The sequence below is a fragment of the Haliotis cracherodii genome, unplaced genomic scaffold (genome assembly GCF_022045235.1).
Source record: "Haliotis cracherodii isolate W230 unplaced genomic scaffold, xgHalCrac1.p SCAF_1, whole genome shotgun sequence".
NCBI lineage: Eukaryota > Metazoa > Mollusca > Gastropoda > Lepetellida > Haliotidae > Haliotis > Haliotis cracherodii.
In genome coordinates, this window is record NW_027266264.1 from 30,767,928 (window position 1) to 30,782,649 (window position 14,722).

At 40.7% G+C, this 14,722-nt stretch overlaps 1 protein-coding gene across 1 annotated transcript; it reads right to left on the reverse strand.

Annotated features, from left to right (window-relative positions):
* Nucleotides 1–143: 143 nt before the first annotated feature.
* Nucleotides 144–7,290, reverse strand: LOC139455239 (A disintegrin and metalloproteinase with thrombospondin motifs 9-like). The gene is made up of 6 exons (XM_071236788.1): nucleotides 7,154–7,290; nucleotides 6,398–6,751; nucleotides 3,009–3,289; nucleotides 1,052–1,207; nucleotides 318–465; nucleotides 144–199 (listed from the first exon to the last, which is right to left on the reverse strand). The coding sequence occupies exons 2-6, from the start codon at nucleotides 6,720–6,722 to the stop codon at nucleotides 144–146; spliced, it is 966 nt and encodes a 321-aa protein (XP_071092889.1). The 5' UTR covers nucleotides 6,723–6,751; nucleotides 7,154–7,290.
* Between the last annotated feature and the right edge of the window lie 7,432 nt (nucleotides 7,291–14,722).

Consider the following 14,722-nt stretch of genomic DNA (forward strand, 5'->3'; position numbering starts at 1 on the left):
CGGTTGCATGCTGATAACAGATTCGTGTCAAAACTGAGCTAAAAAAATAATTCTATAGAATCCTATGGTGCCCCATGGCGATAGCAGTGATAACGCTGATTTCTTGCTAAAATGTGCTCCCGTTGATATTAGTTGTGGCTTGTTCAATGTTCACAGCAGTAGCCCTTGATTACAGAAGCTGCTTTTTCCCCAGGAATAACTGAAATGGACAGGGAATAAATTGTGTGATTGAAAAATGTAGCATTGTCAATGTCAGGAGTGTACAGACAATAACTGGATGGAAATAAACAACAGAGGGTGTTCAGCAAGGAACCCACCTTCCTGAAAGTTTTTATGGAGCTTCAGTGGTCCATCTGGGCTACATCCGCCACACCCTCCACCGCAGAGAAGGTCAATCTGGACGCCATCTGCTGACCTCATCACTGATGGCGTGTGCGGCTTGTATCCAACTCCATTCCACCTTTGCTGAAATAGAGTCAGTGCATGTGTATTGTATCTGTTAACATATATATTGCATGTACGTTAGTTGTATCTTCCTACCAACAATATCCTTAGGACACAATTACTACACGCGCGTCAGATTGGTCCGTTGATCTTACAATCTTGAACATAAATTGTTTGATAGGCATTACTTAGAAGTTGACGGATGACAAGATAGCCACATTTTTTTATGGATAACAACTTCTTTAATACTGTAAAAGGCGACGTTTCGGTATAGATCCTTATACCGTTGTCAAGCAAGACTGTCTTGCTTGACAACGGCATAAGGATCTATACCGAAACGTCGCATTTTACAGTATTAAAGAAGTTGTTATCCATAAAAAATTGTGTCTATCTAATCTTGAACATGGTGCTAATCAACCCATTAGGATAATCGGGACACATCTAGAAGCCGAACTCCTGATCATCACATTCTAAGAAAACTGACATGTCATAATATATTTTGAGTGAATGAAAGATCTGCTACTGTTTTTGCAAGTACTTGCGAGCACCTTAAGTTTGAAAACATGAATATATGATAGGCACGTGTGATGGAGTATGATATGATTACCTCTGGATCCACAAGCATGCCTGTTCCATTGGTGTTCACTTGAAAATTGCCCTTCGGGCCGCATCCACGGTTTGCCTCTGAGTAACAATCTTTAGCTTCTCCATACGCTCCTGTTCCTGTGGCAAAGGTGTGATCTGTTTTGTTCACCTCCATAACCTCGGAAGGAAACAACATTTCGCAGATGAGAGAGTTTCTATTTCTAAAAAGTTGCGTTGTTGGTCAAGGAGATAGCAATTAAAATATAAAGCCAAGCACGCAATCTAAACCCTGCACAAATCGCTTTGGTTATGGGATTCGGCATCCTCGCTTATCCAGGGTATTATATCCCCGTTTATTATGATTGATACCCTGTATCTTGTAGTAAAAGAAAATGACAACAGACGAAATGGGTTGTATTTCTCCTAAGGACTAAATTGCGTTACATGCTAATAAATGAATGATACAGGGCGTTGTACTTATATGTAGCAGCCTTTTATATTTCCATTGGTTGTAAGAACTGCTGCTCTAGACCCATATCCAAGCTTCGTACCTGACTTTCGCCCCGATTATGTTTCTAGGTTTGTCAGCACCATACCCGTGCCCGTGGGTTTCACCGAAGTGGTAAACGTCTGAGACCTGCATCACTTCGGGCTTGCCTCCCACATTAAGCTGACATGCCGTGATATAACTGGAACACTGTTAAAAGCGGCGTTAAACCCAACTCACTCACTCACTCACTCACTCACTCGTACCTGACTTCACCATCTGCATCTCTGATATCACAAACATAGCATGACTTTTCTCTCGCTCATGATGAGATTATAGTGTAGTGTCTTTCGACTCGGATTAAAACGAAATTATGCTTGCGAATGTGTCTAGAATATTGAAAACAACAATAGACTATAGATATAGTACACTGGAAAATCGTGGATGGGGATTCAATCGATCTAACACTTACTTCGGTGTGACTACTAATTAAGAACGAGTTTTTAAGTACTGGTTATGTTTTTATTATTACATGGTTTATGGATTTCCCCCAAAACACTAATGTCCCTGATCGAAATAAAAACCTATCAACACTTTCTTAACTCGCCTTTTATAAGGTATCGGGAAACGTAAAATGAGAGTAAATATTCACATTGATCTATCAATGATATATTTTACTTATTTAAGACCCTGATGGAAAACGGTTATCAAACTTTTCCGCATTTGTGAAACCAGTATAAGTGCGTTAGGGGCAATGGAGGAGTGAATGTATGTCCTAGATAGCAATATGACTAATACATCAGGATGGCCTAGATCATGTCCACCGCCATGGAAAATTGTATCCGTCAAGCATTATTCTGTTATAAACGACTGTCAAAGTGAGTGATGGTTGGTTGGTTGGTTTGTTGTCTAACGCCGCACTCAGCAATATTCCAGCTATATGACGGCGGTCTGTAAATAATCGAGTCTGGACCAGACAATCCAGTGATTGACATCATGAGCATCGATTCGCGCAATTGGGATCGATGACATGCATCACCCAAGTCAGCGAGCCTGACCACCCGATCCCGTTAGTCGCCTTTTACGACAAGCATAGTCACCTATTACGGCAAGCATGACAAAGTGAGTGAGTGAGTTGGGTTTAACGCCGCTTTTTACAGTATTCCAGTTATATCGGGGCGTGTCAGCTTAATGTGGGAGGCAAGCCCGAAGTGATGCAGGTCTCAGACGTTTACCACTTCGGTGAAACCCACGAGCACGGGTATGGTGCTGACAAACCTAGAAACATGATCGGGGCGAACCGGGACTCGAACCCACAATCATAAGTTTCTGGCGTGCCCAAGGGACGTAACTCTGCACAGCGAATTGCGGCGCCTAAGACGACTGGGCCACCCGTGCCCCCCAACGACTGTCAAAAGAAATCAATTGTAACATTTATCATCGTCAGTTTGAATTCCATGCTAAAGATAAACTATAAAGATCCAAAACATACCTTGACATCAACTCTGATTTTATTGAAGTTTGTTACATGGCCAGTAATAGGCGTCTCAACATCATTACAAGACAGATCTTGTACACCTGGTGACTCCCCTGTGTTGGTCACAGTCAGGGTGACATATTCCCTGGGGGAGCCAAAAGCCATGTTATGACAGTAGATCTTGGTGGGGGAACCCAGGAAGGTTGGGGCGTCAGGGTAGATCCAGTACTCGCCATCAGTAGCGGTGGGATCAGTTTCCTTCACGTCAGAGCAGGATTGTGGGATAGTAAGCTCTCCTGGAAGTTATGAGAACATATATCCTTACATTGGTTGTTTAGTCGAATTTGACATAGGGAGACATCAAGATATGGTTAGCTTTCCCTGTGAAACAAGTAATCGCGTCTTGACAAGACAAACTAGTGGTTGATATGACGGGAAACGAACTATCCCTTCGGGGTATGAAACACGCAACCCGTAGTCTCCATGCGTTGTATCGGTTGTATCTACTATAAATATAAAACATCAATGCAAGAAAATAACCAGTCTAGATTATCCGGCGAAACAGATTCAATTTGGTGCAAAGGGCAAAAAAGCTGTGAAAAGTGGATGACCGGACCACTAAAAATCAGTGATGACACCAGGGTGAGGGTGTCCTGCCCTACCGGTAGCCCCTGCCATTCAATTTGCATAAAAAAGTAAGTGTTTATTGCATGACGCCGCACAGCAGTACTTCTGTCATGCGAAGGCGGCCTGTAAACAAACCAGACAATCAAGTGATCAATGAACCAGAGAAGCCAGCGACGTGATAGTGCATCCACGGACTCCGTTGAAACTAATAAAAACGATGTTAGTTTTGAATCAAGCCCGTGTGCACTGGAATGTTGTGCAGTACAATTACCACAAATTATTCTTAAAACATTTCAGGTGGTCCCCTGGATATATTGTTCTCTTGACTTCTCTGTAGAGATGCCATGTCCACTACATATGAAGAAATAACGTAACGTTCATACTCCTGCTGCGCCATGACAACCCGCTATATATTCCACGACTTCATTTAGACAATAAGTTTCAAATCAATTCAAATTAGCACCATTAGTGGTACAAATATAATTTAAAAGTTCATATGATAAATGTACAGGAAGGTGCCTTTGCACAATTACATATGATTACTAATGTATCATGAGGACCTTTGCAAGATTTCTAAGCGTAGAAATTTAAATTGTGAAAACAATTTGATTTCTAAGTTGGGCATACAACATATGGCATACAACCTTCAGAGTTTTTTGTCTATACAGTAAACTACGGTTATAACGAACTCAAAGGGACTACTAATTTTAGTTCGTTATAACCGTAATTCGTTATAAGCATATATACAGCATAACTACAGCATATAGTCGGGACTAAAAAGCTAGTTCGTTATATCCGTTAGTTCGTTATAAGCGTGTTCGTTATAACCGTAGTTTACTGTAACAACATTCATGGGTCAATAAGTCCATCCAAACACTTTAGAATTCTAGACTGTCTGTAACGTTGTGTATACAATATCGTAGTACAGACTCAGAATTCTTTAAACAGAGGCATGTCTTTGACTTTCTATCAGTCGCCAACGCCTATTCTGTTAATTAGTAATGATGAAATTAAACGTCAAGAAGCATAAAAAAGCGCAAATTGCCCATTTGCCTGAAGGTTCGAAGCCATGTCAAGATCCGCTGATCGTGGGTTCTAATTACATAATTACCCTGATTATGATCCTTGGTTTCTCAGTACCATATCCGTGCTTGTGCATTTCATCAAAGAGTTTACTCATCTGCTTGTCTGTTTGTTTGTTGTTAAGCGCCGTACTCAGCAATATTCCAGCTATATGAGTGAGTGAGTGAGTTAGTATGGTTTTACGCTGCTTTTAGCAATATTCCAACAATATCACGACGGGGGACACCACAAATGGGCTTCACACATTGTACCCATGTCGGGAATCAAACCCGGGTCTTCGGCGTGACGAGCGAACGCTTTAACCACTAGGCTACCCGACCACCCCTTCCAGATATATGACGCCGGTCTGTAAATAATCATGCAATTGAGATACGATGACATGCATTAAACCAAGTCAGCGAGCCTGGCAACCTGATCCCGTTCTTACGACAAGCACAGTCGCCTTTTGCGGCAAGCATGGGTTGCTGAAGACCTATTCTACCCCGGATCTTCACGGGTCTACTCGACGGCAGTCAATTTCGGATTTCCTTGAGACCCTTCGTTCTTTCCCTCCCAAATTCAGCTGGCACGCCGTAGTATGACTGAAATACTTTTCAAATTTATGTTTAATCTAACACTCTCAACTCTCGCCATAATTTGGGGGTTTCAACTAAAAGCACATTCCATAAATAGGTCTTGGTACGACTGAAATCTTTCGTCGTAGAATAAATAGTAATCGTAATATGTGTTACTGAACACACCATAGCCTCATACGTAGATCCCTGTGGGACTCCAGGTTGGATTAACTAGGTCCCCAGAAACCTCTGCTGGTCGCAAGATCTAGAAGCGACTAATTAGATGAGGTGGTCATCCCCAGAAACCTCTGCTGGTCGCAAGATCTAGAAGCGACTAATTAGATGAGGTGGTCAGGTTCGGGCACTTGGCTTGAGTACCCCGACGGAGTGGCCCTTTGCTCGTAATTTTGTACACTGGATTGTCTGGTACAGACTCAACTGTGTACAGGTTGCTGCGATATAGATGGAATATGGTTGAGTGCGACGTTGAACAACAATAAAACAAAAAGGTTCACGCTGGTTTACGCGCAAAGGGTAAACATGTCCTGCCAAACACGCACAAATAAAACAAGAGTTTGCCACTAACGTGGCTATATCCCCCGCCCCTGTTGCAGAATTTATGACATAATTAAATCTAAACAAACCCTAACCTTTTTTAACCGAGGTGGAACTTGTCGTTGAAATTGTAAAAAAAGAAGAATTTGGAATCTAAGTCCATCTTGCTGCCATGGAAACGTAAAAAAATGTAAATTTCTAAAATGTCTAAATAACAAAAGGCACCAGTATAGCATGTACCTGACAGACCTGCAAAGTTTGATGAAAACATATTGAACGATTTATGAGTTATGCTCCGGAAACGAACCCTACCCTCACAGAACCTAAGTCCGTTTGTTGCCATGGAAACGTAAAAAATAAAAGTTTCTAAAATTTCTAAATGGCAAAAGGCACAAGTTCAGCATGTACCTGACAGACCTGCAAAGTTTGATGAAAGAATATTGAACGGTTTACGAGTTATGCTCCGGAAACGAAACGTGACGGACGGACGGACGGAGCCCGTTTCTATATCCCCCGCCAACTTTGTTGGGCGGGGGATAACAATGGTGTGCAGGTGTTTGAAGTCAACTCATTAAAACCTCTTACCTTTTCTGTAGAAGATGTTGTTGGACACTCCCACAGATTGTATGGGCATCGCCCAGCACGTGCTGGATATACACAGATTGTCCACAGGGTTGTAGATAAACCATTGAAATGTCCGTCTTCTCTCCACATACCTGACACATTCAAATAAGCTAACTACAGACAGGGTTTCCAGAAGCGCGGCATAGTCAGAACCAATGTCAGCAACAAAACCCCTTTTGTCATAGCTTGTTCGTGTTAAGCTACAACCAGAATCGGCGCTGATGGCGGTTGATCGTATCAGAAAAAGGCCTACGTGTAGACAAAAGTCGACCCAGCGAGCCATCATCAGTATCTTCCGATCTGATGGATCATTTGCTGAAATTTGACGTTCTGAGTGCAATTATTCAACATTTACATCGTACATGTGAATAGGTCAATTTACTGTCTATTAATGGTCACAATTAAACCAAATGAAATACTTGGAGTATGTGTCAAGTCATGAATAATTCAAAGATACGACGATAATTACAGAGCTAGTACCTACGTGTATTTGCATCCAAAACCTTTATCAAACATTATCATACAATCTTATTTTTCTGAAACACATTGGCTGAGTGCGGCTCTAAAGAACAATAAAACAAACAACACGCATATAATTACACACTGGATCATTTACTCCATCATCAGTTCATCTGTTTCAAATCCACGTTTCAAGTTACACTTATCTTTAAACACAGTACCACACAAACTGAACAATAATCACAAACTCTTGCTTACTCTGAAAACGCAGAAATTCAGCAACCTCCCTTCCTACTTTGTCTTCAATTCATGTTCTCCACTGGATGGACTTTTCTGGGAATAGTATTGTTCCTTCTGGGAGTATATCCTTGAATATTGACACACTACGGTATCCCAACTCCTTAGTCTGGATTAATACTGAATCAGTAACACAAACCATTTGGAACATCCATCAATAACTTGTCTGTTTGCTTCAAAGTCGGAAGGTGGTTGAATGATTCAAATATTAGTCACAACACAATTTCTTTCCAGATTCGTAAGCAATCTGTTTTCCCAATTAGGGTATACTTGTTACGATCCTAGCAACCATTATTGTGTCCTCGGATTACTCGCCCAGGTCAATGAGAACACTTTCCAGGGACTATTGTAACAATCCTAAAATTGTTATGCTCCAGCTGATCAAAATTCGTGTTAATTAATTTTTAATGAAATAACTGTACGCTTATGACTTGACAATATTATAGCCCTAATTGGTATAACTGGGTGTCTGAAAATATCTTAATAATTTATTTGACTTCTATCAATCCTATTGACTTCCGATGGAATATTCGACAGAGGCGATGAGGCTTGACAGAAGTTTGAAGATAATTATGTGTGGAATAAATCAGGAAGTTAGCATCGATCATGTAAATCAAATTATCGCGACATCAATATACAAATTCATAAACGGTGCCCATATTAAAACCTGCGCTAAAAAGATAATAGTCTTGGTCCTCAGTCACCGTCCGCATCATCATAATGTCCAACGCAGGTACCGTTTTTATTTCCATTTTCAAAAAACAATTAAAAAAATCCTAATACTTAAAAACAATATAGCACACTGTTACTTCCCTTTACACGCGCACTGCTTTACAGCGCATCTCGTGTTATGGTCATGGCAGCAATAGGAGTTTGTATGCTTGATAATCGAGGAGAGCGCGAGGTGTGACTGAAGGGAGTGAGTGAGTTGGATTTAAAGCCGCTTCTAACAGTATTCCAGTTATATCGCGGCGTGTCAGCTTAATGTGGTAGGAAAGCCCGAAGTGATGCAGGTCTTAGTCGTTTACCACTTCAGTGAAACCCACGAGCTCGGGTATGGTGCTGACAAACATAATCGGGGTGAACCGGGATTCGAACCCACAATCATAGGATTCTGGCATTCTGGCATGCCCAAGGGACGCAACTCTGCACAGCGATGCCCCAAGCTACTTCCGGTTGTTGGAGTCATACCTATTAATAACTTTACCTACTGAGTAGACTAGCGTCTCGTCTAGACTCAACTGTTTACAGGCAGTCGTGGTATGCGGTGTGTGGTGTGTGGTGTTATTCAACAAACACATACACTTAGAGGTTACAGTCGAAATAATAGACACTGCAACCAATACAGGGTTAGTGGGGTCATCGGCTGTGCTCCTCTAAGTGATCTACCATTTCTACACGCGTTGTCGTTGAATTAGCCCAGTGATGTTGGGAGTTTTTCAATATTTGTTAGTGGAACTTGTACCGTGCAGGTAGCAGAAGTATCGTCAGTCCCCACGGTCCCTAGTATGGTGGCCTAAATTTGGTTGCTGGTGATCTCTAGCTCGTTTTTATAATGTATTGTTATGCATCGTGATATCTTTTTAAAGTTCATACTAGTTTTATAATATTTATCTGCGATAACCTAATTGTTAAACTGTCCTTTGTCGACAGGGTTTGAAGTCTTAATTTATGTATTTTTAACGTTCTCGTCGCGATATTGGTGAAATATTTCCGTTGTTACGTTACATTTTAACTCACTCACTCATTTAAACGGTCGATCTCTTCAAGGGCGAGTCAAACATGTCAGTGCGATACGTCCCGACAGACTATTCTCAAAGAACTGTAGATCTCTTAACAGCAGGGCCGAAAGAAAGGTATGGAAGTTCTATGAAGCATTCTAGCTCGACGAAAGATTAAGTCCAATATTTGTTTGTCAAACCGTTCATTTATTAATGCTACACGTTAGAGAAACAAAATAGAGAGAGTGTCTTCACCAGATGCAATCAACGGAATAGTATCCAGTAACATATTCATCGGTAAATATTGTTTCGAACTGATTAACTTCACAAGAGGAAAAGCTAATTGTGAACTATAGTCATATTTAGATTCAGAAAACATATTGATTTTTACATTGAATTCAACTACATAGCATTGTTCAAAGTATACACAATTTATGGATAACAACTTCTTTAATACTGTTATGGTGACGTTTCAGTACAGATCCGTATACCGTTGTCAAGCAAGACTGATTGAGGAACATTGGTCAGAATATCCATAAATTTTGTCTACTTTGTCATCCGTCAACTTCTGAATAATGCCAATCAAACAAAGCATTGTTCAATGAGGTATTTTACATGCAGGTTAAGAATGTATTGATAAAATCTAATTATCAGTACTGGTACTGTCAATCTATGCTTGAAAATATATTGATCCGCCTTTACCCGTGCGGCACAAGTCACAGTGACACTGGCGACGAATGTTACGGATAAACAAATCATTTGGAATCCCAGAGTTGCCACCCTTAGGCATGCCAGAAACCTATGATCGTAATTTCGGATTCTGCTTCGTCTTAGATGGTAAAATGTATATCAGTACATACCCTTGCTCGTGGGTTTCACCAATGTGGTAAATATCTAAGACCTGCATCAGTTTGGCTTTTCTCCCACATCAAGAAGAAACGCAGTGATTCGCTCAAAAACTGTTCAGAGCGGCGTTATACTCACTCATTCACTCCTCCATGTTCGTCTAAGGCGCCGCGATTCGTTGTGCAGAGTTGCGTCCCTTGGCTACGTCAGAAACCTTGGATTTTGGGTTCGAACCCCGGTTTCTAGGTTTGTCAGCACAATACCCGGGCTCGTAGGTTTCATCGAAGTAGTAAACGTCTAAGACCTGCATCACTTCGGGCTTCCCTCCCACATTAAGCTGACACGCCGTGATATAACTGGAATACTGTTAAAAGCGGCTTTAAACCCAACTCACTCACTCACTTCAGTCACATCTCGCGCTCTTCTCAATAGTGAAAGAAGCGTCCCGCAAATATCTCCTTCCTTTCTGTTTGTCAATAACAGCACAGACAGTATTTTTAGGACACAAGAAGATCAGTGCTACTTACCTGGCTACCGTGAGAGTCATGTTACAGTTTATTCTTTTAAATAAAGTAAATACACATATGTGTGGGAAATGTTTGGTGATGTTATACTGTAAAATGTGAGGCTGTAGCAATTTTGGTTTTGTAACCGATGTTGTAACGTATTCGACGTAATAAGCGCCCCGCTCTAATAAGCGCCCACGGCGATATTTGCTAATATATTGGCTAGTGAACGTTCCCAATTAGCACCCCTTCCGATTGATCAATGTACACAAAACTTTTTTATTCGCGTATACTATGCACTGGAGTGTTATATGCACCCTTGATTACGGGCAGTTAAATTCTGGAAAAATATATTTGCAGCATATAAGCATTTCAGGCTGTCAGAATAAACCACGAAATTTATCTTTAAAGTCTGGTTTTTTTCACCAAAATAATATTCTAATAAGAGCCCCCTATTTCTAATTTTGAAAGCGGCCTGGGCTCTTATTTCGTCGAATACGGTATTGTTTGCGGCACAGAATACGTGGGTGAATTTGAAAATGTTGACGTCTCCAAGGAAGAACTTGGGCGATGGGTTGTCAAGTGGCACAAGTATTAGCCTGTCACGCCAGAGAAGAGGGTTCGAATCCCAAAATGGGTACAATGTACCTTTTATGGTTCCCTTCGCCGTGATAGTACTGGAGTACGTGTTGTCAAAATCGGCGTACCAGTTTAAATTGTTTGTTTGTTTGTTTGTTTGTTTAACGGCGGTCTCTAAGTAATCGCGTCTGCACATTCCAGTGTTGATACCATGAACATCGATTTAAGTAATTGGGATATGATAACATGCATCGAACCTGAACACCCGATCTTGTTAGTCGCCCCTTAGGTGGGTTGATGGTGACCAGTGCTAACCCGGATCTTCACGAGATGTTGTAACGATTGTTAGACAAATCTTACATATATCAGTAAACATGCGCTTATCACTTATTCGACGTAATAAGAGCCCCGCTCTAATAAGCGCCCACGGCGATATTTGCTAATATATTGGCTAGTGAAGAATCCCAATCAGCACCCCTTCCGATTGATCAATGTACACAAGACTTAGAATTATACATGTATAATACGCACTCGTGTATTATACGCACCCTTAATTATGGGCAATTAAATTCAGGAAAAATATATCTGTCGTATGTAAACATTTCAGGCTGTCAGCATAAACAACGAAATTTACAATCTTTCAACTCTGTTTTTTTCAACCAAAATAATATTAAGAGACCCCTATTTCAAATTCTGAGAACGCCATGGCGCATATTACGTCGAATACGGTATTTAGCATTGGTTCCTGTACGGAAATGATCGCCTCGATCCCGTTATTCGCCTCTTACGGGAAGCATAGGTGCCTCTAGGCGCAAGCATTGGTTGCTGAAGACCTATTCTAACTAGGATCTTCACGGGTCCTGTACGGAAATGAATGATATGTACGCATCCTCATGATAGGCGTCACTCAGTCCACCACGCCATGATCGCCGATCTGATGATGTTGCTGCAGCCAAACAGGACAGGGACACGTACACCCAGCCTTCGGCGTGCGGCCAGATTGAGATCCTATCTCAGTCGGCCAAATGAAATATGATTCAATGACCTTGAAGGTCAAGGTCTCTCAGAATGAACTAGGCGTCACAAAAGCTTGTGTACGTAACTTGAGAGAATGGAATTGGGTGTAACTTAGTGTTTTGAAGGTCATTAATTCGTGATTTTTAAAGAGATTCATTAAAAAATTTGATATGGAGATTTCATATTTTGTAACACCACCCATGTTTACAAAGTGTAAGGTTCTCGCATCTGACTGAGTGAAGGTCAAGGTCAGTCCCTGTCAAGTGGGCGTTCAAAAGACTTGTGTACCAGATAACTCGAGCATTAATCTTCTGTTTTGAGACATGTATCTCCTAAATCGGAAGTTCTTAATTATAAAAATATTCAGCTTTTATTAAGGCAGATAGAAGCATAGGGCATTCTGTGTACTGCACTGGCCATGTATTTTCACTGTATTTATACGTGTGATTACACGTTCCAAAATAGAACGGGGGACAACGAGTGGTCCAGTCGTCTAAGGCGCCGCGATTCGCTTGACGGACGGTGGGGTGACAAAAACGTTCGCTCCCACTGGCCACGGTTCGATTCCCCATATAGTTAAAACACCCGATCCAGGAAATATTACCTACTACTAGCACAGAGTTGTTAGCAACCATGACCTGCTACTAGTAGGTACAAAGACGGTCTCTACGTCTCTGGAGACTAACATTTACTGCTAGTACTAGCTAACAGCAAAGGAGCATGTCTAAAATGATTTTCATTGGTCAACGAGTCTACGTCGACGGTATGCAGGCCAGGCTCTGTCTCAACAGAAAAATAAATAGATTACCGCAGAGCAACTTCAGCCTGTAACCAGCTAGCTTTCTAGATGTAGAAGTAGCTTCGTAATGGTGAAATGCGCCATGCAAACCATTCAACCACCATTCCAGTATGTTCCCAGTCACCTGGAATTACAAATAGAATCTACATTATCATGAAGAAAATTATACAGTAACCATTGACAATTACATCACCAGCTTTTCACATGACCTCGTCATGCATCATCATCCGCCGCCATTTTGTGTAAGGTCACGTCATTTGTTCCACTCAACCTAGGCCAAGTTTAGACTAGTTAATTGTGTCTTTTCTCTAAATAGAGCACAACAAACGTGGGTGTTTTCATAACAATAAATACTCTTCAATATTCCTACCATTGCCACAAATGGGAACGTAATGTCGTGCGTGTTTTCTACAGGTAGCCTTGCATTCTTTGCGTCCCTAGAAACAACGTCGACGTGCACAAGCGAGGTCACGCATCATAAATGCCGTTTATTCTAAAAGAAAGAGTGCTTTACCGAAACAGTGTGTCCTACAGTACCACCTATCGTATATTGTATTGGAGTTGTTGCCTGGTATCAAGCGCCCATGTTTTGACGCGAATCACTTGCATCCAAAGACGATTGGGTCACGTTCCTTTTCAGAATCGCTCGTTTCTTCTAGTCCAACTGGTAGTAATTACTAGTAATTAGTACTTACATATATATACTATTATATGTCGTATTTTGTTTACATTTCAGCAGTATGCATCGGAGGCAGGAAATTTATTCAAGCTCTGAAGTCCCAAACAACTGAAAATGCTCCAAAACACCATCACGTAACCCTGGTATTCTCAAAGTGCTGATGAAAGTGTTTGTTTTGTAGGCCTAAATGTTTGTTGATAGTAGAGAGCCTGATTGATAGACTTTATAACAAGTCATGATCAATATTCCCCAACTGTTAGTTAATTATACTGGTCAGTCTACATCTGTATTGTTTCTTTGCAACTTCTGTCAACAAACTCAAATTTATCCATTTATACCTGAATAATTGTGTTGTTATATTTTAAGATTATGACTAGGCCTACAGCATCTAACTAACTGTAATCCTCTGATAACTAAATGTCTGAAGGCAAAATACCATTTTATTGATGAATATACCTCCATTTAACTCATACAATTTAGTGTAGGGTGTAATGTTGGAATGTTTTTGTTGACAGTAGCAGACACTACATCTGCCTATGAACAATGGACAGAACTGAGAATACCATATCATGAACCGTAGTGAACACTGCTGGCAACATCCTGTTTTAGTAAGTATAATTGAATCCCCAATTATAATGTCATTGTACATACAAAAAATGACATAGTGTTGTTTTTAAATAGTGATCTGTTTGGCAGTGTTTTATATATTGTATATTTTTCATTTCACTTTGTCTACTGGCCTGCATATGTCCTTGTCATTTTCCTGTTATTTCTGATACATTCCAAAATAAGATTTGTCTGTACAGTACCAGCACACTTTAATAAGGACTAAGAGCAAATGTGCCTATTTCTCAGTGTTTTAGACAATTTGTGTTGTACCCAAATAGAGGGAATATTGTTACTGTAGTTCTTGTCATTGTCTTGGTGGCAAGTGCCACATGATCATGGGCACCACTTCAGCATGTTTAGTTATACACATTTACCAGTGAAGATCAGGGTCAGAACTGGTCTTCAGCAAACCATGCTTGCTTTAAGAGGCGACTATCCTTGTCATAAGAGGCGACTAACGTGATTGAGGGGTCAGGCTCAGAGACCATGTTGATGCATGTCATCGTATCCCATTGGCATGGATTGATGCCCACGATGTCATTTACTGGATTGTCAGGTCCAGATTTGATTATTTACAGGCAGCTGTCAAAGCACGAATATTGCTTAGTACAGCATTAAACAACAAACAAACAAAGTTATACAGTTCAATTTTTTAAATAATCTTATACTCTAGTATTATAATGTGCTATTTTTATTGATTATTATGAATACAGACTGTTTGTATCAGTTTGTAAGAGACACAAACCAAGGTCACACAACTATCTGCACATGCTT